Source organism: Mesoplodon mirus, assembly GCF_964341445.2.
Source record: "Mesoplodon mirus genome assembly, chromosome: 3".
Lineage (NCBI taxonomy): Eukaryota > Metazoa > Chordata > Mammalia > Artiodactyla > Ziphiidae > Mesoplodon > Mesoplodon mirus.
In genome coordinates, this window is record NC_138978.1 from 181692686 (window position 1) to 181713939 (window position 21254).

Consider the following 21254-nt stretch of genomic DNA (forward strand, 5'->3'; position numbering starts at 1 on the left):
CATTTAAAACAGGTCACATACAGAACAATATTTCAAATTTAGAAGATAACAGTACTGAAATATCCCCTTACCTTATCTTAAAGTTGAACATTTTGTCCAAAGGGAATTTTTTTTTTTTTTTTTTTTGTGGTACGCAGGCCTCTCACTGTTGTGGCCTCTCTGGTTGCAGAGCACAGGCTCCGGATGTGCAGGCTCAGCAGCCATGGCTCACGGGCCCAGCCGCTCAGCGGCATATGGGATCTTCCCGGACCGGGGCACGAACCCGTGTCCCCTGCATCAGCAGGCAGACTCTCAACCACTGCGCCACCAAGGAAGCCCCAAAGGGAATTTTAATGGGACAAAAAGAGGGTTTCTCTTGTGTGTAGAGAGAGATTGCATGATATTCTATTTCAACTATTAAATTCTTAGTGATGACTATGATATTAGAAAGGAAAATGAATCAAAGAGAACCTATTATTTCTAGCGATCAATTTACTGGAACAACTCTGTGATCTTTTCCCAAAAGTAGTGACAGGCTGATAGCATCTAAGGGAAAGAAGCTCTGCCAAAGAAGATGATGCCGTTGGTTTTACTGTGCTTGATAAAGAGAAAGGGTAATCACAATAGAAATGTTCATAAATTGGTAATGATGCTAGAACAGTTTCCACACCAGTGGCAGCTGCAGCCTCCATGCTCTCCTCAGTCACCTCCACATAGAACTTGTGCAGGATTTTACACACCATGGTGCCTGAGAAGTCGGTGTCCTACTGACTGAAGGTGTCCACCATCTCCATGGCTCCCAGCATGGCCTTGAGGTCCTAGCTCTCTTCCATTTTGAACTGAAGTAAGTACAAATCCACATCACTCTTGTTCATGTTCTGTGAGCTTGCCCAGGCTCTTAATTTCTCAGTGGTGAGTTTACCCTCAAGCTCCTGCAGACCATTTACTTCATTTGGCAGCAGCAAAGTCATGCTTGGATCAGCAAAATCATGCTTGCTTTGTACGGTATTTCCGGGATCTTGGCTTGCACATCCTTCAGGAAGGTGAAGTGAAGGGTCTTGCTTTGTTTCATCATCTGCATGGATTCGCTCACATCCTTGTTCAGCCAAGAGTCTCCTTCTTCAGTATTTTCTTTATCAAGGTCCTGGTCCCACTGCCCTTTGTAATAGACTATGTCCACCAGAGCCAGGATGGCAGAGCTGCTGAGAGATCCCTTGGGAAATGGATCCTTGATTTTTTTTCATTCGTTTGGCTTTCCACCCAGGAATTAATCTTTTTACTTTCTTCTACAGCATTTACAAAACCAGCATATTCCACATTGACTAGGTAAAATTTCCTAACATTATTCAAGTACTCCTAAAGAAATCTATACATCATTTCTCAGAGTCTGTTGGTGATGTTCAGTTCAATATGTATCAGTGGTTTCTTTAATTCAGAAGCTTTCGAAATTGGGGATGCACATTTCCCAACTTTGCAGCATGATCTGTTGTAGCTCTTAATTTTGTGTTCATTAAAGTAAAGGACCTTAATTTTGAATGCAGTGTTTTCTCAGGCTTCTACACAGAGCAGGCCTAAGGCTGATAAGATACTGACGGGAAAAGAAAATATTGTCCTCTTTTAACTTTATGAACTTATGAAACAGATCATATGCAAATTGGGTGTTTGCTTCACTGAGTCATGTGCTAGTATTTTCAAACTAAAGACCTATTATGCTTTTAATTTTTTGATCTGTATTTTCTTCACCTCAAGCTTTTCTTTTCCAGGAATTACTGAACTGCAGAATTTTTGCCTAAAAATATTTTAAAATAGAATATACCTTTTAAACTTAAAAACGATACATATTCACTAAGTGAATATTCACTGTCTTTACAGTACACATAAACGTTTTCATAGTGCTTTCCTCAGCAGTTATTAAGAAAAATAAGTTATCCACAAACACCATTTTCTTTTTTAGTGTCTGCTAAATATGGCACATATCATGACATTTATAATTACAGTTCACTGCACTACCTTCTATAAGAGGCACAGCCAAGAGTAGAGAACTGTTATCAATGACACTATGATAAACATGATTTACTGTATACAGTAAGACGCTGAAGAATTTTTAAACTTTGTAGTAGCCAGTCTCCAAAGATTGCCCATCTATTAGTTCCCAGAGCGGCTGTCACAAATGACCACAAACTTGGTGGCTTAAAGCAACAGAAATTTATTCACTCACAGTTCTGGAGGTCAGAAGTCAGAAATCAAGGTGTTGTACATTTTTCTTTTGAAAGAACTGAGGAAACATGAGAGAAACCTCCCCCATCCCCAGTGTAACCATGGCTGTTGGTCTACATGCTTCCAGGACTTTTTTTGTGTTTACATACAGTGCCCCCCAACAGTATGATCTCTGGTGGCCTGGGCCTGCAGTGGCTTGAAGCAGGGTTTCGGTTCCCGGCCAGAGACTGAGGTTGGGTCACAGAGCGCCAAATCGTAGCAAGTAGACCGGTGGTCAGTGACAAAATCCTGGCCGTTCGGCTTTGCAGAAAAGAATTCCCACAAAGACAGAAAGTAGTGAAACAAGTGAAGTGTTTATTAGGAGGAAAATAGTATAGTACATGTGGATAGACACATGGGAGGACTCTGAGAGAGAGAGAGAGAGATTCGTGCCCTTGTGGTACTTTAAATCACTAATAAGGGGCATTTCTTCCGGGTTCCCTTTGGCCAATCATTTTGATTCTCCTGGTTCTGAGTCCATGTTTGGTTTATCTCACGGTCCTCCCATGTGCACACGCATCTCTCAGCCAAGATGGATGCCAGCGAAGAGGCCTATGGGTAGCTTGGCGTCACTCCACTTTTGACCTCCAAGGAACTCTCTAGTCGGAAAAGTCTCCTCTACTTCGAGAAGGAGAAGTAGGTGGTCTCTTATCTTTTACCTGCGCAGGGCCCAGCCTCCTCTCTTGACTGCCCTGCTATTGGTACTTCGGCGTTTCTGTCCACAGGGAACGAACTCCAATTGCTCACCCTAGGGGCGGGGCGCCCATCTACCTCCTGCCTCAAGTATACCACCCGTTTGTGGGTTTTGTTTTGGGCTTCCGGTGAACGCCCATCACACTGCAGAAACCGTCTTACCACTTACGTTTCTCGCTTTACGAACTGTCGAAAACTGTCGTGCGTTTCAGCGTCTCTCCCCCTTCAGCGTCTTGAAACTCCACGTTGGCTCTCGTGACCCTAGATGCCCGGGGCAAGGTCGAAGGTCCCCGAAGCAGCCGCCAGACGGCTGCGGCGGGCGGTGATGACGCACTGTGCTGTGCGCCAAGACGCTGGCTGCGGCGCGGGGGAGGGGCGAAGGCTTCCGCAGCGTCAGGCGTGCGCACACGTTGCACCGTCTCGCCTTGGGCGAGTCAGGGGTGTTTTCGGGTGGCAGGGCAGGCGCACTGACAGGTAGACCGGCGGAGCAGTGCAGATGGCGACGCTCTGTCTGACTGTGAATTCGGGAGACCCTCCGTTGGGTAAGGGCCCGGGGCCGCCAACCTGTGTGGGTTGCATCAGCCCGAGAGGGTGCGGGGCGGGGAAAGTCGCCGCGCCCAGGCTTTGCGCAGTGATGGTCACGGTCTGGGAGGTTAGGCCTGCCTCTAACCCCCGAAGTGTACACGGGGTAGGCTCCGCGCCCCTCGCCCTCTGTTCCTAGCAGGTGGATCTGCTCCTGAAGACGTTTTTCTGGGGCGTGGAGGTGGGTACTGTGTGAGCCGGGGCAGGGCCACCCGAGGCTCAGCTTCGGACCTTCTCTCCCAGAGGGATGACTCCCAGCTTACTCTCCTCTCCCTTTTAGAAATGATGTCTCCTGGAGACCGAGCACCGGACGTAGAAATAACGTTTTTAAAACTTGAAATCCCATTACTTCGCTCCCCCTCTTTTAGCGTTTTCCCCTAAATCCACTTATCTTTACCTCCCTTCCTTCGTCCTCAGAAAAGATCTTCAACCCCCTTGACTTAACTTTTCTTTACGTTTCGTTGGGTTCAAAGGGAACGAGGAAGATGGTCGTAGAAGCATTTAAAATTTTAACCGAAGTTGCATTTATATTAATTAAAGGTGGAAGGGTGATTGCTGGAACACCCAAGTACACTGCGGACTGATGGGGTTGGTTTACTACACATCCGATGGAGGTAGTAAACGTCAGAGAAAAGGTCGGACTTGTCATCTACCTGATACATCTTAAATTTGATTTGGAATTGCATTTTCAGCGTGGTGAAGGTTACTGTGGATAGATAGCTTAGACCTTCTGCTGTTTTTTTTTTTCTATTTCAGAAATTACACAAAATAATCAGTTTATTGAGCTCATATTTGTTAATGCATTTCTTAACATATGCATGCAAGTACTTTTTTAATGTTGAGAGGCCTAGACTTTTAGATACAGTTGCCCACATAGGGCTGATGATTACTTAGTACATTCTCATTACAGGGTGTTTTGAGTCTGTTGGAACAAAAAACACAATTTAATAGCCATTTAAAATACTTTAAAAAATGATAATGTTTTAGCATATTGGTTCCAGTTAACTATGGGCTAACCTCACACAAATCAATGAACTCTGAAAGAACTGGGTTTGATTCTGCAGTTGGAAAGCACTAGACAGTGTGACCTCATGGTTAAGGGCAACGACACTTGGTTTGTGGAGACCAGGTCCATCCTGACTGCCACTTACGAGTTGTGGAACCTTGGCAGGTTCCTTGTTTGGCATCTCCCACTGTTTCCTTGTTTGAGAAACACGGAATAACATCTCCCACATACAGTTGCTTGCCAGAATCAAATGAGACTGCAGGTCAAGTTCCTGACACACTGTAAACAGTCAATAAATAGCTGTAGTTTTTACTGATGTAATTTAGAAAATCACCCTGAATATGATAGATCTATTTCCTTAGTGAATTATAATACTGAGAATCACATCTGCCAGTATTCTGGAAGAGGGTCTTAAAGAAATTTGTTGTCATTATGAACTGTAGACCAATTATAGAATATATGTTTCTATTTGCTTCTCTTCTCCTTTTTTTGTTTTTGATTTAATTGTTCCCAATTGTTTAATTCAAATACATTCTATTTTAAAATAATCAATATAATTAGATGAAACATTCAGAAAAACAGATTGCATTGTGAGAATTTCCCTTATTTGATATGCATTCACCATTTTTTTAATGTTAAAATAAGTTCACACTTAAAAAGGTATAAGAATAGAACAAAGAACATTTTTTCTCCAGTGCCTTTGGAGAGCATACTGCAGATAAGGATGCTTCAACACCCCAGAATACTCCAAAATACATCTCTCTTAAGTAAGAAAACTCTATATGACCTCACAGGACCATTAAAATCAGGAAATACACATTGATACAATTCATCCATCTCCGTAGGGCAAGGATCAAAATCTAGGATCATACCTTGCACCTACTCATCACGTCTCCCCAGTTTCTTTCAATCTGGGATGGTTTTTTCAGTCTTTCATAGGTTTAACCTCTCTGGAGATTACAGGCCACTTACTTAAAGAATGCCCCCTGATCAGGTGTTTCATGATCCCTCATGACTAGATTCAGGCTACAGATCTTTGGCAGAAATAGCATAGAAACAATTCATTGTTCTTCATTGCAGCCCAATAACTGGTACCTGATTTTTCCCATTACTGATGATCTAATCTTGGGTACTTAAGATGGTGTCTGACAGCTTTCCCCACTGCAGAGTTTTCCGTTTTGCAGTTAACGGGCATTTTGTGGGGAGATGCTCTGAGACCATGTAAACATTTCACTCCCCATCAAACCTTTACCCACTGGTTTCAGCATCCGTTGGTGCTTCCTCCCCAACTTGATTATGATTAAGATGATGCCAGATGGTGACCTTCCATTCTGCTGTTCTTTCCACATGTATTAGTTGGCATTTTTTTGTGAGAAGATCTTCTTCTCGTTTAAAAAATTCATAGCAAAATATACTTAATAGGTTATACTCCGAATTATTTTTCATTTTGTTTTTAAAGTTAAACATTTTTATTTTTAAAATTAGTTTTATTGAGTTATAACTTGCATATAATAAAGTTTGCCAATTTTAAGTTGTAAAGTGACTGACAGATGTGTACAGTGTGTAACCACCAAAATAATGAAATAAAATATTTCCCTCACTTCAGAAAGTTCCCTCATGCCCCTCTGTAGTCAGTCCCCTTCCCCCATCTCTGGCCCTTGATAGTCACTGATTTGCTTTCTGCCACTATTTTTTTTTTTCGCTTTTCCTAGAACTTCATATACATTGAGTCGTATCAAACTATTGTACGTAGGATAGTTCTTTGAGATTCATCTATCTTGTTGCCTGTATAGGAATTCAGTTTCAAAATTTGCTGTATAGGATTCTTTGGTGCCGGTACTCTAAAACTTGGATTATTTACTTTAGTGGTTAAATTGGCCCTATTTACCAGTGGGAGCCCCTCCAAGCAGACCTCTGTGTCCTTTTGGCATATCTCTTATCATTCTTTGAGTACTTCTTGCTTTCTAGCACAATGAAATTTTCCAGGTTTATCTTGTACCTTCCCTACCACAGCCCTGTCTCCAGTGGAGCATGGTATTTAGAAACCAGTATCTGGTTACTAGTTGTCCATCTTAGATAAATTAAGGACAACAGATTAATGCATATTTAGTAAACTTTATGATGTGTTGAGAGGCACATATCACTGTTTCAGAATATGAGTTCTGGACTGCCGTAGACCTGCGTTCAAATCCTGACTGCCACATATTAATCAAGGACTTGGGCTAGTTATTTAACCCCTCCAAGCCTCAGTTTTCTCTTCTATAAAACAGAGATAAAGGTGCCTACCTCTTAAGGTTACTACAAAGATAAAAATAATAATGAATGTAAGGCATTTAGCACATTCCCTACCACATAGTAATCACTCTAATACTATAAACAATAGCTTTTATACAATGAACTATTCTAATTTCTTCTTTTCTCCTGAGAGAGAGAAAGATTAATTTCAGTGTCCCTAACTGGACACTGAGTATATTCAAAAGCAGTTGGATTATGCCAGGGATTGGTTTCTGGTTTGTTACTTCTCCAAGACCAGAAGGCCATACTTTGCGTCTGCAGACTCCAGGGAAAAATGTTTACTCCTTGCAGGTCTTAATACTGGTTTGTTGACTCATCCTCATTGCTTTATGATCCAGGTTTTAAATACCACATTGTTTATAAAGAGAAATCTTTTCATCTCATTTTTAGGAGCTTTGTTGGCAGTAGAACATGTGAAAGACAACGTCAGCATTTCTGTTGAAGAAGGGAAAGAGAATATTCTTCGTGTATCTGAGTAAGTGCTTTTATATCTTGGTTTTCAGTACTGAACAGCATTTTAAAAATATTTAGGGTTAAATGTTGTATGCTTGTTTTACTTGCTAACTGGTAAACGGTCCCTAAAAAGAAATATACTTTCTTCCTCATTCTAAAAGAACTATATCCAGAGACATATCTGTCAGCATACTATCTGATCACATATCTAATCTGTCAGAAAGAAACGAGAGATGTACAGAAGGATTTATGTATATGGGTTTTTAATTCTGTTGTAATGTATTCTGGTGGAAAATTGGAAGTTTTTAAAATCAGTAATAATAGGAAATAAATTTGGTAAGTCCACAGCATAGAATATTAGGCATCTGTGAAAAAAAGGCTTATGAAGAATTTTTAATGATGGATATGTTCATAATCTAATGTTAGTAAAAAAGCAAGACATAAATGTAAAATTACATATCTACAAAGAAAAAAATGAGAAGTATACAGCACTTTTAATATTATTTCATTCTGAGTTTTGGAATTGTGGGGTTGTTTTTTTATTTTTTTATTTATTTTTATTTTTTGCTGTATGCGGGCCTCTCACCGTTGCGGCCTCTCCTGTTGCGGAGCACAGGCTCCGGGCACGCAGGCTCAGTGGCCATGGCTCACGGGTCCAGCTGCTCCGCGGCATGTGGGGTCCTCCCGGACCAGGGCACGAACCTGCGTCCCCTGCATCGGCAGGCGGACTCCCAACCACTGCACCACCAGGGAAGCCCTGTGGGGTTGTTTTTTTCTTTTTCCTTCTGTGTTTTCAAAATTTTCTGTAATGAGCATATACTGTATGTTCTTGATTAAAATGGATTATTTAGGGCTTCCCTGGTGGCGCAGTGGTTGAGAGTCTGCCTGCCGATGCAGGGGACATGGGTTCGTGCCCTGGTCTGGGAAGATCCCACATGCCGCGGAGCGGCTGGGCCTGTGAGCCATGGCCGCTGAGCCTGCACGTCCGGAGCCTGTGCTCCGCAATGGGAGAGGCCACTACAGTGAGAGGCCCTCGAACCGCAAAAAAAAAAAGAGATGGATTATTTACATCCCGGATATAGGGAAGATTGCATGCCCTTGGACTTATCTCTTTCTTTTGGAACCCACTGAAAAGAATTTAAAAGAACTGGGAAGGGAAACATTCTCTTGTTTAACAAAACTAAGGAATAAACACAACCTGGTTTCAGATCCTTTTAAGAATATTTTGCCAGATCGTGAAATTTGGACCAAATTGAAAGAGGGTTTCAAGGGTATTCTCAAGCAGGATGCAGAATTCTGAAATGGTTTAAATGGTCTATAATAAACTGACAGAAAGACTTGTATTGGGGAAGGGCAACGTATGCAAAACACTCACTCACACAAATGCACCCTCCACTCCCTGTGTCCTCCTTCCTCCCACTGCAGTTGCATCAGTCACCATTTAGTGTTTACACTGGGAGGGTCCTGTAAGTTGTATTCACTGCTGAGCCACATACTATGATTGCTCTTCATGTACAATTTTTACTTTTCCGTGGAATTATTGTTGTTTGCTTTGTTCTCTTCTGAAGCCTTTCTGATTCCTATCTTTTCTGTGTGACTTCAGGAAGTTTGTGGACATCTTCCCTTAGGATTCAGTATTTAGAAATTTCACAGTAATATGCTTTAGTCTGGATCTGTTTTTCATCTGTTCTTCTGGGTGCTTGATTGCTCCCTTTAATGTGGAAACTTAGAAATCCTCTTTTGGGGAATTAGGAAATTTTTCATAACTTTCCATTTCCTGTTCTTTATGTGGATGCTGGTATTAATCCTCTTATTTTCTTAAAGTGTCACCTTCACTTTCCTTTTTTTTTTCATTTTTCCTCACTTTCTGGAGAGTTCTTCAACTTTTTTATCCCATTTTTCTATTGAGTTTTCCGTTTTTGCTGTTACATTTTTTTGTATCTGCTCTTTCTGTTATTTATTATCTAGATATAGTATCCTGTTCTTATTTTATGATTGCACTATGTTTTTTCATTGCTCAGAGGAAATTTATTCACTTACTTTTAAAGTTTTCTATTTCTTGATTTGTTCAGTTTACATCTGTGTGTTTGTTTTGGTTGCTACCTTTTAAATTAAAGGCTTTCTTCAGATATTTGGTAACTCCTTATGGTTTTCTTAGATTTTGACTGGGAGAGTAAAGCTATTTACAAGTTCTGAACTCCAAGGTGAGCCTATCATTTCTGAGCTTTACTCTGAGCTGCTCATTTGAAGGAACTTCTGGTGTTAGTATCCTTGGTTCTTTTCTTCCTGGGTGGATCAGATTATCCAGAGAAGACTTTCAGTCTCCTGTTCGGAAGGTGAAGAAGGAGAGCTGGTGCTAGAATATTTTGGGAGCTGAGGGTGGGAAGAAGGCTGAGGATCTCAGCATCCAGTATACGTGTATTCTTTTATTCTCCCTGTTACCTCTATAGCCCAACTTGCAGCTGTGCCAGATTTCCCCCATTTGAGAGACCCTCTGTTTTAGTCTTTAGAGAATAAGGCTCCGGTTTTTGCCAGGATTGGGTAAGGGGAGTAGTCAAGCTCTGCAGCATAGGGTTTGGAGCTATCTGTGTTTCTGACTGATTTTTAAGTAGACTTTCAACCAAGCCTCCTTATTTTAGTCCCAATTCACTCTCACTTCCAAGGATACCTGGTTTCATTGATTCGTAAAGTCTTTAGAGGATCCTACAATTTAAATTGGGTTGGTTTTCAGCTTTGTCCACTGTCCAGTTAAGATTCCGTTTTTTCAGGCCTGTTAACTCCCTCTGCTTTCTAGCTTCTGAAAGTTTACTGCTACTGTCGCTTCTCCTTAGTCTCTTTTTCCTTATAGGAGCAGTTTTGATGAGGTTTGATCTACCATGTTTACCTGCAGGTTGATAAAACCAGCTTCTTTATGACGGTATATCCTTGGCTTCATTGCCTTGATTTATTTTAAATCACTTTATTCTCGATATCCCAATTTTCATATTTTCACCACTGAATAGACATGTAGAAACCAATAGTTAGAAAGATAAAACATGACATAGTCTACTCTGAAGTGAATTAGTGGATTTAGCTGAACATCCCAAAACAAATTAGAATTTGATAGAACAGAGTAAAGAACAAATTAGATCTATTTTTTTTTACTATACTAGAAAATACATGGTATATATTTGTATCTTACTATAAGATTTCTAGTTTTACATTTTTTATAAGTCTCGTGACCTACTGATTTGCTAGAGCCACAGTAAGACATTATCTCATGCTTATATTCTAGGAATGTGGTATTCACGGATGTAAAGTCCATACTTCGCTACTTGGCTAGAATTGCAACTACAGCTGGGCTGTATGGCTCTAACCTGTTGGAACATACTGAGGTAAGGAATGAACGTTTCCTTGGGTGTGTTTTATTTTGTTTTGATCTAGGCTTTGGCTCTTTTGCGAACTTCATTTTATTGTTGGCTTACGGACTGTTACTCTATTTAAGGATATTAACAGAGTGTTACTCAGAGACCAAGTTAAGGAATTCTCATCTGTTTTTATTTTCAGACAAAAAGTCTTAGCTCCTCAGTTGGCACTTTCAAACCCATACCAGCTGTTGAGTCCTTTAGTGCTGTCTTCCTCTTCCTGGACTTCTAGAATTTCATAGCTGGATGTGACTGCACAGGTCATCTTACGCTCTTTTGCAGCTTTCTTACCTGGCAGATGAGGTAGCAGTTCTTGAAAAGTTACAAGGGCCCAGGGTCACACACATTTTCCTTTTGAAGTATATACCTTAAAACTATAGCAGTAGTAGATTAATTTGCAATACGGCACTTTAGATGCCTTTTTTCCCCCTGTTTGTAGTCAGCTCTCACTTTCCTAAATCATACAAAATTCAGAATACAAAGAATAGTTTCCAAGTATTTACTTTTAAATTTCGCAAGTAGATGGATCTGTTTGGCTGGGTCTGTCTGTTGCATCGGTCAGGCTCGTTATTCCTTCCTGCTTCCAGTTCTCATCTTTTCCTTTTTCTTCCCTGAAGTGCCTCTTCACACCCCTGCAAAAAAAAAAAAAAGAAAAAGAAAACATAGAAAAATAACCATATGTGTTTAAGTGCCAGTTTAGATCCCAGGCAATCACAGTTAAATCCACGTAATGGTAAATTCTGTAATTGAGATGAGACAGGCATGGTTCCAACTGAGGTTGTTTGTTTGCTTGTTTGTTTAAATCTAAACCTTGGGATGCATTTCTTTTCACAGATTGATCACTGGTTGGAGTTTAGTGCTACAAAATTGTCTTCATGTGATTTGTTGACTTCTGCAACCAACGAACTCAATCATTGCCTGTCTCTGAGAACATACTTAGTTGGAAACTCTTTGAGCTTAGCAGATTTATGTGTTTGGGCCACCCTAAAAGGTATCAGTAATTCTTCTTGAAGAATTTCTATTTTAATTATTTAATATTTTGCTGGATAACAGGTACATTTATTTCTACGTATATGAGCATCTATCTACCTAATGGCAGTCACTTAGAACTTTCTCACAAAGGAATGACCTCCCTGGCTATTTTTTCCTCTCCGGTTACAGGAATTCCCCATCCTCTGCTGTCCCTGGAGGTTGGCCCCGTCTTGCTACTGCAGCTCCTCTCTTGCCTTTGGAGCTGGCCTTGTTCCTCATCCCATTTATGTCAGCACCTTTCTTGTCTCAGCCATTACTTAACTCCAGTTACTGTTGTTTCTGGTTGTTCAGCATGTGTGTGGGGGGCGGGGTGAGCTGGAGTTGTTTCTCTGGGAGGTCACTTTTTCCATATTCTATGAGTAGTCAGAATATGGGATTGATGAGAGGCACAAAGGGGGCTTGAATTTTGTTAGTTTATTAAAAAAAAACCAAAAAAAACCTGCAGCAAATATGCCAAAATGTTTTATTATTCTTTAAATCTGGGTTATGTGAGCGTTTTTAAAATTTCTTTAATGTACTCTGTACCTTTTTTTTGGGCCACGCCCCATGGCTTGCAGGATCTTAGTTCCCCGACCAGGGATACTGAACCTGCGCCCTCGGCCGTGAAAACGTGGAGTCCTAACCACTGGGCCACCAGAGGACTCCGTCTCTGTACTTTTTTTTGTGGCTTAACCTTTTCTCCAAATTAAATTAAATTGTTATAATAATAACCAACGTAAAATGAAGGACTTTCCTAGTTAGAACTTTTCATCTGTAGGTTTATGACATTTTGGTCTTTTGATTTTTGAGTTAATGTTCATAAAAGGAAGATAATATCTTATGGAGGTAGCTTTGTGATGCTAAAGAATTACGTAAACTTTCCTTCAGTACCATTTTTGATATTACAACTGAAGTTAAGAGCTACTTGATCTTGATTTTTATTTTGTTCTCTAGTTGATCCACTTAAAGCTTTTCCTCAATTATGAAACATAGCATTGGCCTTCTAGTGGGTGTGTGGCAGTGGTGAGGGCAGGATTTAGGATTCACTCTAGTGAATTGAAATGAAAAAGTATTTTAAATTAATTTTTGTGAATTCTTAAAATATGTTGAAGTATTAGAAATCACTTCCATGTGTACCCAGATTTTTAAACTTGCATTATAGAAGCACAGCTTTAAGCCATCTCATTTACTTAAGTTAACCATGACTGGAACTTATGCTTTTGAATTTGCAGATATGTTGAATGGTTTTAAAATTATGTTTGCTAATAGGAAATGCTGCATGGCAGGAACAGTTGGAACAGAGCAAAACTCCAGTTCATGTAAAACGCTGGTTTGGTTTTCTTGAAGCCCAGCAGGCCTTCCAGTCAGTAGGTACCAAGTGGAATATTTCAACAACCAAAGCTAAAGTGGTAAGCCTTTAAAATTTTTTTTAATGCTCACATCTTGTCTGCCTGAGGTCTTAGATCTGAAAAGAAAATTATGTTCATAGTTTGGTTGTTTTTTTTTTTCCCTGATCAATTAAAAAGGATCTTCTTGGAAGAATTTGTCATTGTTGAGTCTTGGCTTGCCTTTAACTGCTTGCCTACATTAAGGCTTAATCTTCATAATTATATTTCTAGATGATTATGATCATCCAGTGTGTGTCCCTTAGGAAATCCAAAGTCCAAGTAACTAAAATTATTTTATAACTATACCATCTTCTCTTCCTCCTAGATTTTCTGTTCTCTGGCTTTTGAACCGTTGTGACCTTTGAGTCCTGGGGTTCTGTAGAGCCTTTTTGTTGATTCTGTAGGAAGATGTGACATTGAATACAGTAGAAAAAGGCCTTTCCCCCAACTAGAGTCGCTCTACTTAGATCTGTTTACATATTACAGAGAATATGTTTACATATTTACGTATTAAAAATTTTACTCCGATGCAGTACAATTTGAAAACTGTTGTCTGCTTGGGTAAAGACACCACAGTCACCTCAGTTGTTCTGAGAAAGTATTCACCCCTTTCCACCTCTAACTGGTCAACAAGTTCCATTATTACTTCTTGTATCTATAGATTTGTTCTCTGTCTCCACTGCCGTTGATTTTTATTGAGGCCTCATTACCCCCAGCTTGTTTAAAGACCGTAATCTCATCACTGAACTTCCTTTTTCTTTTGGTCTCTTCTTTTTTCTCGTTGAGACTTTGCACTGTACTGGGTATAGTTTTAGAAAATACAGATAAGTAATTCCATACCCCTGAGGATTCCCCATTTCCAGAAACATAAAAGTCAACCTTATAAAGGCCTTCATGTTTTGGACTTAATCGACTATCAGCGTCTTGCCTACCCACTCAACATGCATTCCTAACATTGCACTGTTCTTCCCTGACTTTGAGCCTTACCTGTGCTGTTATTCCTTTTCTTAGAATGACTGCCCTTGTATACTCTCCATCTGATACATTTGCATTTATTTTTCAAGGTGCAGCTTGGCTCTTGCCTTCTTTTAAGCATTTTCCTGATGACCCTAAACGCTGTTGGTTAACTTCAACTGATTTGGAATCTTCAAGTGCAGGGACAGTATTCTAGCCAATTTTTTCTCATAGCCATGCTTGGTGCGTAGTGGGTACTGAGTAAGTATTTGTTGAATGAATTGATTCTTAAACATTTAACCATGTAACTATTTTTGTTGTTGTTGTTCTGCTTTTCAGGTACCTGAGAAAAAGCAAGATGTTGGGAAATTTGTTGAGCTTCCAGGTGCTGAGATGGGAAAGGTTACCGTCAGATTTCCTCCGGAGGCTAGTGGGTAAGAAAATATAACTTATAATTGGATACATTTAGTGGAAAAGCTTTAAGAGAGTTATCAAGTACTTTAAAAATCAATAGGTTAATATATAGAAGGAAATAAGTAAGATTTTAATTGTGGGAGTTAAAATTCTAAACATCTTAATAGTTTTTAAATTATTGATAGTTAATTTATAAAAAGTTTGTAGTTTTCGCTTATTAAAGCAATAGGAAAAATAACATTTTAATTTTATTCCAGGCAGAATTTTAATTGTAAATAGAAAAACATCCATTAATAGAAAGGCTTAAGTTTTATTTACATTTTGAGATTTTGGGGGTATCTTCTAATAAGGGCTTGTATTTGTACCCTGAGCAATCCTTTCAGTTAGCAGAAGAAGTTATGGTAGATGTATTTTAAGTTATTTTTTTTCCCAAATAAAGTAAATGGAGTCCTGAAAAGCCCATTCCTATTCATTTGTTTCCACTATTAGTAGGTTTCGAAACCCTTTTCACTCTTGGCAGCCATAGAAAATGATAATATATGACTAGCTTGTTAGGGAAAAGGACTGCTCTGGCTGGAGCCACCGGCCTGGGTCTGCCTGGGTCCTTGCCCAGCATTCCCCAAGGCTGAGGGTAGTCTCTGCCTTTGCACATGTCGGTCTTTGTGACTCATGCTGGACGAACTTTGTAAAAGAACCCTTCCAGTGATGCTAATATAATAAAATGCCTTTTGTTAAAGCAGTTAGCCTCAGGAACTTAGCCATTGGGAAAGTATTGTGCCATATTCTACACATGAGATGGGTTTCTTTCCCAAATTTTGTTTAATTTCAGATTTTGTGTTCTATAGCCAAATTCTTACCCATCTGTGATAAATGGAGTATGTAGACAGTAGGAAGTGGCAGATAAGGAAACAGTTTTATTTTAGCTGTTCTTAATGTAGTTCTTCACAAGCTATTTTATAAGTGCCATTAACAGCAAGCCAGTTTTAGAATTCCACATTTTCTCTCTGCTTTTCTAAGTTTGCCGATTTAGGTGGTGAAATAAAGGACAGGTAGAAGGAGATGAAAGGGAAATAACGGTTCTGGGAAATACACAGACTGAATCATTAAATGATTGATAGCTAAGTGGAGTCAGTCATAAATCATACTTATTTTACATAGTTTAATTCCCTCAGATATCCTGGGTCCCTACCACCCAATATTCTGCTCTTGTGTTCTTGGTGTGAGAGGTCATGGTTGTTCCGTTGGGTAGTGACTTTAATGGTTTGATAAAAGCTAGTTTTTTAGCCATGGCTGTTTATAGCTATGCCATTTGAACATTTGTCCCTTTTGAATCTTTTTATATTTTCTGTCACTATCACTTCTTGGAATAGTGAGCTCCTCATATTTATTATTTACTGTATAAAATGTTTATTGTGAGTTTTGTCATTTCAGTCCAACAGTTGAATACAGTTTTGGAATTTGGAATATAAGTCAGTGTTCAGGTTTAAAAACACTCATAATTTTGATCATATCTCCTTATACTGCAAAACAAGTTTTCTTTAATTCATTTTTTAATCATTTTTTTCCTGTCTCTTTCATGAAGGCCAGAAGGCTTGAATTTTGCCTTTTATTCGTATTCATAGCTAACACATAGATAGCACCTGTTATGTGCAGGTACTTACCAAGCACTTTACATATAGTAACTTGTTTAATCCTGTCTTCCCTGTGAAGAAGGCACTGTTATTATCTCCAGTTTTCCAAATGGTTTCAGAAACTGATTCATACAACGTTTTAGCAACTTGCCAAATCCAAACCTACGCTGTCTGGCTCTAGAATCCATATGACTAAAAATTATATGCCTATGTCTGTTTTGTGTGGGAAAAGCCCAATATAGCATCAGGACTAACTAATGCAGCATGGAACATAGTTTTCTTCAGCTCTCCTGATGTAGTTGTCTCTTGAGCCAATTATTTTAATTATCTTGTGATAAATATTTTATAGCTTTTCTGAGGTTTAGAATTGTTAGAATTGCACACATTATTTCAGATTCAGAGATAGTATCTTTAAGTGTAATTTGATTTCATCACACCTCTTAAGGGTAATTCCTGTATGTAAAGCACATTAACTGTCAATTAGTAGGTAGTCAGTGATTATTAGTCTTCTTTTTTCTCTTCTTAACATGTTATGGGGTGTAACACTTTCAGTGAAAACTGCACAAAGTATTTCTGCTTCGTTTTCAGAACTCACAGTCCTCTGTTTTACTTTTAATAAACTTTAAATTTTAGAGTAGTTTTAGATTTATAGGAATATTGCAGGAAAAAAAAAAAAACCCAAAGTTCCCTTGTACCTGTACCCAGTTTTCCCTAATGTTAATTAACATCTTACATTACTATATGGTACCTTTGTCACAATTAATGAACCAATATTGATATATAGTTATTACCTAAACTCCATACTTTTTTGGATTTCATTAGTTCTTCCCTAATGTCCTTTTTCTCTTCCAGGATCTCATCTGGGATGCTACTTATGGTGCTTTATTTTATGCAGAAAGTTTTGAATAACCCTAAATGCATTGCATTGTACTTGTCTGCATTAACCTATGCATATAAACTCTTCAAAATTGAATCATTGACCTAGAATGCTGTGTGACTATGTAAAGAAATAGACTGATTTTAGAAGTGATATAAAGACATATCATTGTACTTTTCCCTCCCCTCTTGATATCAACTGAGATCAGAGGTGTGCATGAAACTAGGTGACTGTAGAGCAGGGCAACTGTGGCTGCTGTTATTGATGAAAAGTGTATTTTCAACAATAGTGGTTTAGGAGATTGCTTTTTACCCACTTCACTGATAGAGGAGGATGTTGATATGTAATAGTATTAACAGTGCCTCTGATTTATTTTATTCTATGTAATGGTCAGCTGCCCATAGAACAGAATAGTGTTTTCATAGGTTGTGATCCGTGGAATATTGGTACTGGATGAGACCTTCAAGATCATTTAGTTAAAATCTTCTCATTTTGGCTTCTGAGAAAACTAAAGCCTAGAGAAGTAAAGTGCTTTCTTGTGGCTTTCTAATTCTCATGTGCTCTTTTATTTAATTGTCACAGTCACAGTGGCATCCTCAGAGGTGCTTCTGTCTTGTTTGCAATGGACGGGTTCCCAGTTCTCAGTAGCATCTGGTCTTAGTAAAGATCCACTATTGTGTAGCATTGCAAACAGTTTTGGAAGCAGTTTTCCTCTAACTAAATTACCTTTCATTCCTCAGTTAAAAAAAAAAAAGGAAAATAGAGATTAGCCTTAAGGTTGTAATGTTTGTAAATAACTTATTCCTTTGTGAGAGTTTACATATGAAATTGTTTCTTATGATTATTTTATAAATGTTGTAGTCTTTTTTTCTTCCTCAGGGGCAGATTTTCTATTACAGTACTTCTTGTTAGCAAATAAAATAAGACTGGAATACCAACTAGAAGGATTTTTGTTTAGTTTTCATCTCCTCAAAAAGGTTAAGTTTAAGTATTTAGTTAAAACATGTTAATGAGTTTCTTTGTAAAATGTTTTTGTTTTAGTTACTTACACATTGGGCATGCAAAAGCTGCTCTTCTGAACCAGCACTACCAGGTTAACTTTAAAGGGAAACTGATCATGAGATTTGATGACACAAATCCTGAAAAAGAAAAGGAAGATTTTGAGAAGGTAATTAAAGGTGTAGTGATGACCCTTTGTCAGTAAAGTTGATTAAAATTAGAGGGTGACCTGGTACCTTCATGGTATGAAAATAAATTAAGTTTGTTCTCATAGCTGCTGCTTTTGCTCATCTATATACTCTTTGCCTGAGACCTAAGCCAAGAATTGTTGAGCTCCCATACCAAAAAACTTCAATTTATTTTTTTCCTCCTCAACTGTTTTAGAATTTACTTAAGTGTTACATTTTCCTACAAGTATCATTTAAATTAATTGGTCACTAGAGGCAGGTTTCCTTTTTGTCATATAATTTTATGAATGAAATGAACACTAAGTAGGTATTGGAAAATGTGAAGGTTTCCTAGCCTCTTATATCATCTGTTTAGAAGCACTGTAATATATTCAAAGAGAGGGCAAATAATTGTCAGCATGACCAATAATAATCAGCTTTTCCAGAATAAATGGAAAGCACCATGAGATCAGCTTTCTCAGCTGAAAATTTGGAGGCTAGCATAATGAATATCTCTCTCTTTTTTTTTCTTTTCTTTTCTGATCTAATATCATACAACTTCCACAGCCATTTCCAGGCTCTGTAAGACTGGTGGTGTATTATTACATTTGCCCAAATGCAGTGTCAAGGATTGAAAATACACAAGAAAATGCAAAAGATAAACTGATGGTTATTTTGGATTCTTACTGCAGGTTATCTTGGAAGATGTTGCAATGTTGCATATCAAACCAGATCAATTTACTTACACCTCGGATCATTTTGAAACTATAATGAAATATGCAGAGAAGCTAATTCAGGAAGGGAAGGCTTATGTGGATGATACTCCTGCTGAGCAGATGAAAGCAGAACGTGAGCAGAGGATGGAATCCAAACATAGAGAAAACTGTAAGGCACATTCAGTGTTTTATATTTTATCGATATTCTTCTTGTATTCTGCTTCTTCAGTAGAAAATGATTTCTGGGAAAGATGCTGGTTTGAAACATATTTGGAAATATGTTTCATATGTTAATTCATCTCTTAGAAATCTTTTCTCTTTCTCTACCATCTTTACATTGTTATTACTTTGTTAGCATGTGTGTGCCCTCAGCATCTCCCTTGTTACCTGTAGTCTTTTGCACTGCATTCACTCCATGTGATTCCTTCTGCAGCTTTTTGTAGTTCTCTCAATTTAAATACTTAGCCTTTCTAATTAGAATGTTTGATGATAATGTTAGCCATACCCAAATCTTCCTGTCAGCGTGTGAGTAAATGTGAATATAATATGTAAGCTTGATGCTACCCTATGTCTGAAATATCACTTAACAAAGAAGCATATCTTTGTTATTACTTGTTCCTGAGCGTCTGAATCTGGCTATTTTTATTCTGTAATTATGTTCCAGAACTTCCACACTACTATACTTAAATTTTTTTTTAAGTTTTTTTAATCTTATTATCCGGTCTTTTCTTAGTATATATATATATTTTTTTTTAATTAATTAATTTATTTATTTTTGGCTGTGTTGGGTCTTCGTTGCTGCACACAGGCTTTCTCTAGTTGTGGCGAGTGGGGGCTACTCTTCGTTGTGGTTCACATGCTTCTCATTGTGGTGGCTTCTCTTGTTGTGGAGCACGGGCTCTAGGCGTGCGGCTTCAGTAGTTGTGGCTCGTGAGCTCTAGAGCACAGGCTCAGTAGCTGTGACACACAGGCTGAGTTGCTCTGCGGCATGTGGGATCTTCCTAGACCAGGGATCGAACCCGTGTCCCCTGCATTGGCAGGCAGATTCTTAACCACTGCTCCACCAGGGAAGCCCTATACTTAAATCTTGAGTGTCACATTTGGGAAGTGTAGTAAATTCAAAATGTTATGGAAGTCTGTCTTTTTTTTTTTTTTTTTTTTTTTTTTTACCCCCTTTTAAATGTTTCTCTACATTTTCAGAGATAGTTAACAACTGGACTTTTAGACCTAACCTGATTCTTTGAGAACAGGTAAAGTGTCCATCGTATCTTCAGTAGATTCCACAGAGAATCATTGTTTAACAGTTCTTTCTTATTCATATGGGGCAGGTACCTACCTGACATAGGTAGGACCATAATCAGTGGGGATATAGAGTTTTTTCCCTGGGATAAACTTGTATCACTGTTTCTATCATCTCTCATTTTGGGGGATCCAAGAGTATCCTGCTTTCTTCTGGAATGACTGAAGGTGCTTTTGGGGAGCTGAGGGGCTCAAGCTCTCAGCCAGAGATGTGTTCTTTAGATGGGCATGTGCTGCAGTACCAATGCCTGGGCCGGGTCAAACCGGTCTGTCCCTTGGGTGTGAGGTGGCAAAGGAACAGAACGCTTCTGCTTCCAACACCCAGTGTTAAATTGGAGGGGGCGACTGACCGGCCAGTTGTACCATGATGGGAACATGGAAAACACTGGCTGAGAGAAGCCTTCAGGCCTTAGACATCATCTCTTACCCTTCATCAGTGCTACATCAGTGGAATGTATTGGCTTCTAAAACATATAGAGAGTACGTTTCCTAAGTGTTTTGTGGAATTTCTTCATTAAAAAAACAATGCATTTACTCTTGATATCAGATATTGGAACTATTATGGTACTTTTAAACTAGTGTAGTGTGCTTATAAAATCAGAATGTGAAAATTTCTGTCAAATTATAAGACTGTTAAAATAATTTGAATTCAACCAGATTAGTAATACATTAGATAAACTATAGTATAGCTATCATTTTATAGCTGTTGAGAAGAATCTACAAATGTGGGAAGAAATGAAAAAAGGAAGCCAGTTTGGTCAGTCCTGCTGTTTGCGAGCAAAAATTGACATGAGTAGTAACAATGGGTGCATGAGGGACCCAACGCTTTATCGCTGCAAAATTCAGCCACACCCAAGAACTGGAAATAAATACAAGTAAGTGTATTTCATTCATTATGCTCGGTAGCTTACTATGCTTTTGCTTTGATGCTTCTGTAAACATGGAGTAGGGAGTAGCTGCAGAATAGTCAAGAGATCTGGATCTTTGTTCATTCATGGCCTTTGGTAAAGCATGTAGCCTCTCGTTACTTACCTATCAATTAACGTTATACTAGGTTATGTCTAAGATCATTTCCATCTATAAAAGTCCTTGAGTCTGCCTGAAGTTGCATTTTATGTATTGATCAGGTA

The 21254-nt window shown here is 38.7% G+C and overlaps 1 protein-coding gene and 1 pseudogene across 2 annotated transcripts in view; one reads left to right on the plus strand and one right to left on the minus strand.

The window, feature by feature from the left end:
• Nucleotides 1–525: 525 nt before the first annotated feature.
• Nucleotides 526–3002, minus strand: LOC309801067 (serpin B4-like; annotated as a pseudogene). The gene is made up of 3 exons: nucleotides 2983–3002; nucleotides 2346–2496; nucleotides 526–1335 (listed from the first exon to the last, which is right to left on the minus strand). The product of its transcript is annotated as a serpin B4-like (transcript).
• A 324-nt stretch (nucleotides 3003–3326) lies between these two features.
• The window catches only part of EPRS1 (glutamyl-prolyl-tRNA synthetase 1), a 66413-nt gene continuing 48485 nt past the window's right edge, over nucleotides 3327–21254 (plus strand). The window contains exons 1-9 of the mRNA XM_082612079.1: nucleotides 3327–3470; nucleotides 7202–7286; nucleotides 10539–10638; nucleotides 11503–11659; nucleotides 12949–13088; nucleotides 14361–14455; nucleotides 17985–18111; nucleotides 18802–18994; nucleotides 20828–20999. Coding sequence (XP_082468205.1) covers nucleotides 3425–3470; nucleotides 7202–7286; nucleotides 10539–10638; nucleotides 11503–11659; nucleotides 12949–13088; nucleotides 14361–14455; nucleotides 17985–18111; nucleotides 18802–18994; nucleotides 20828–20999 — 1115 coding nt within the window. The 5' untranslated portion in view covers nucleotides 3327–3424. The remainder of the gene's footprint in view (nucleotides 3471–7201; nucleotides 7287–10538; nucleotides 10639–11502; nucleotides 11660–12948; nucleotides 13089–14360; nucleotides 14456–17984; nucleotides 18112–18801; nucleotides 18995–20827; nucleotides 21000–21254) is intronic.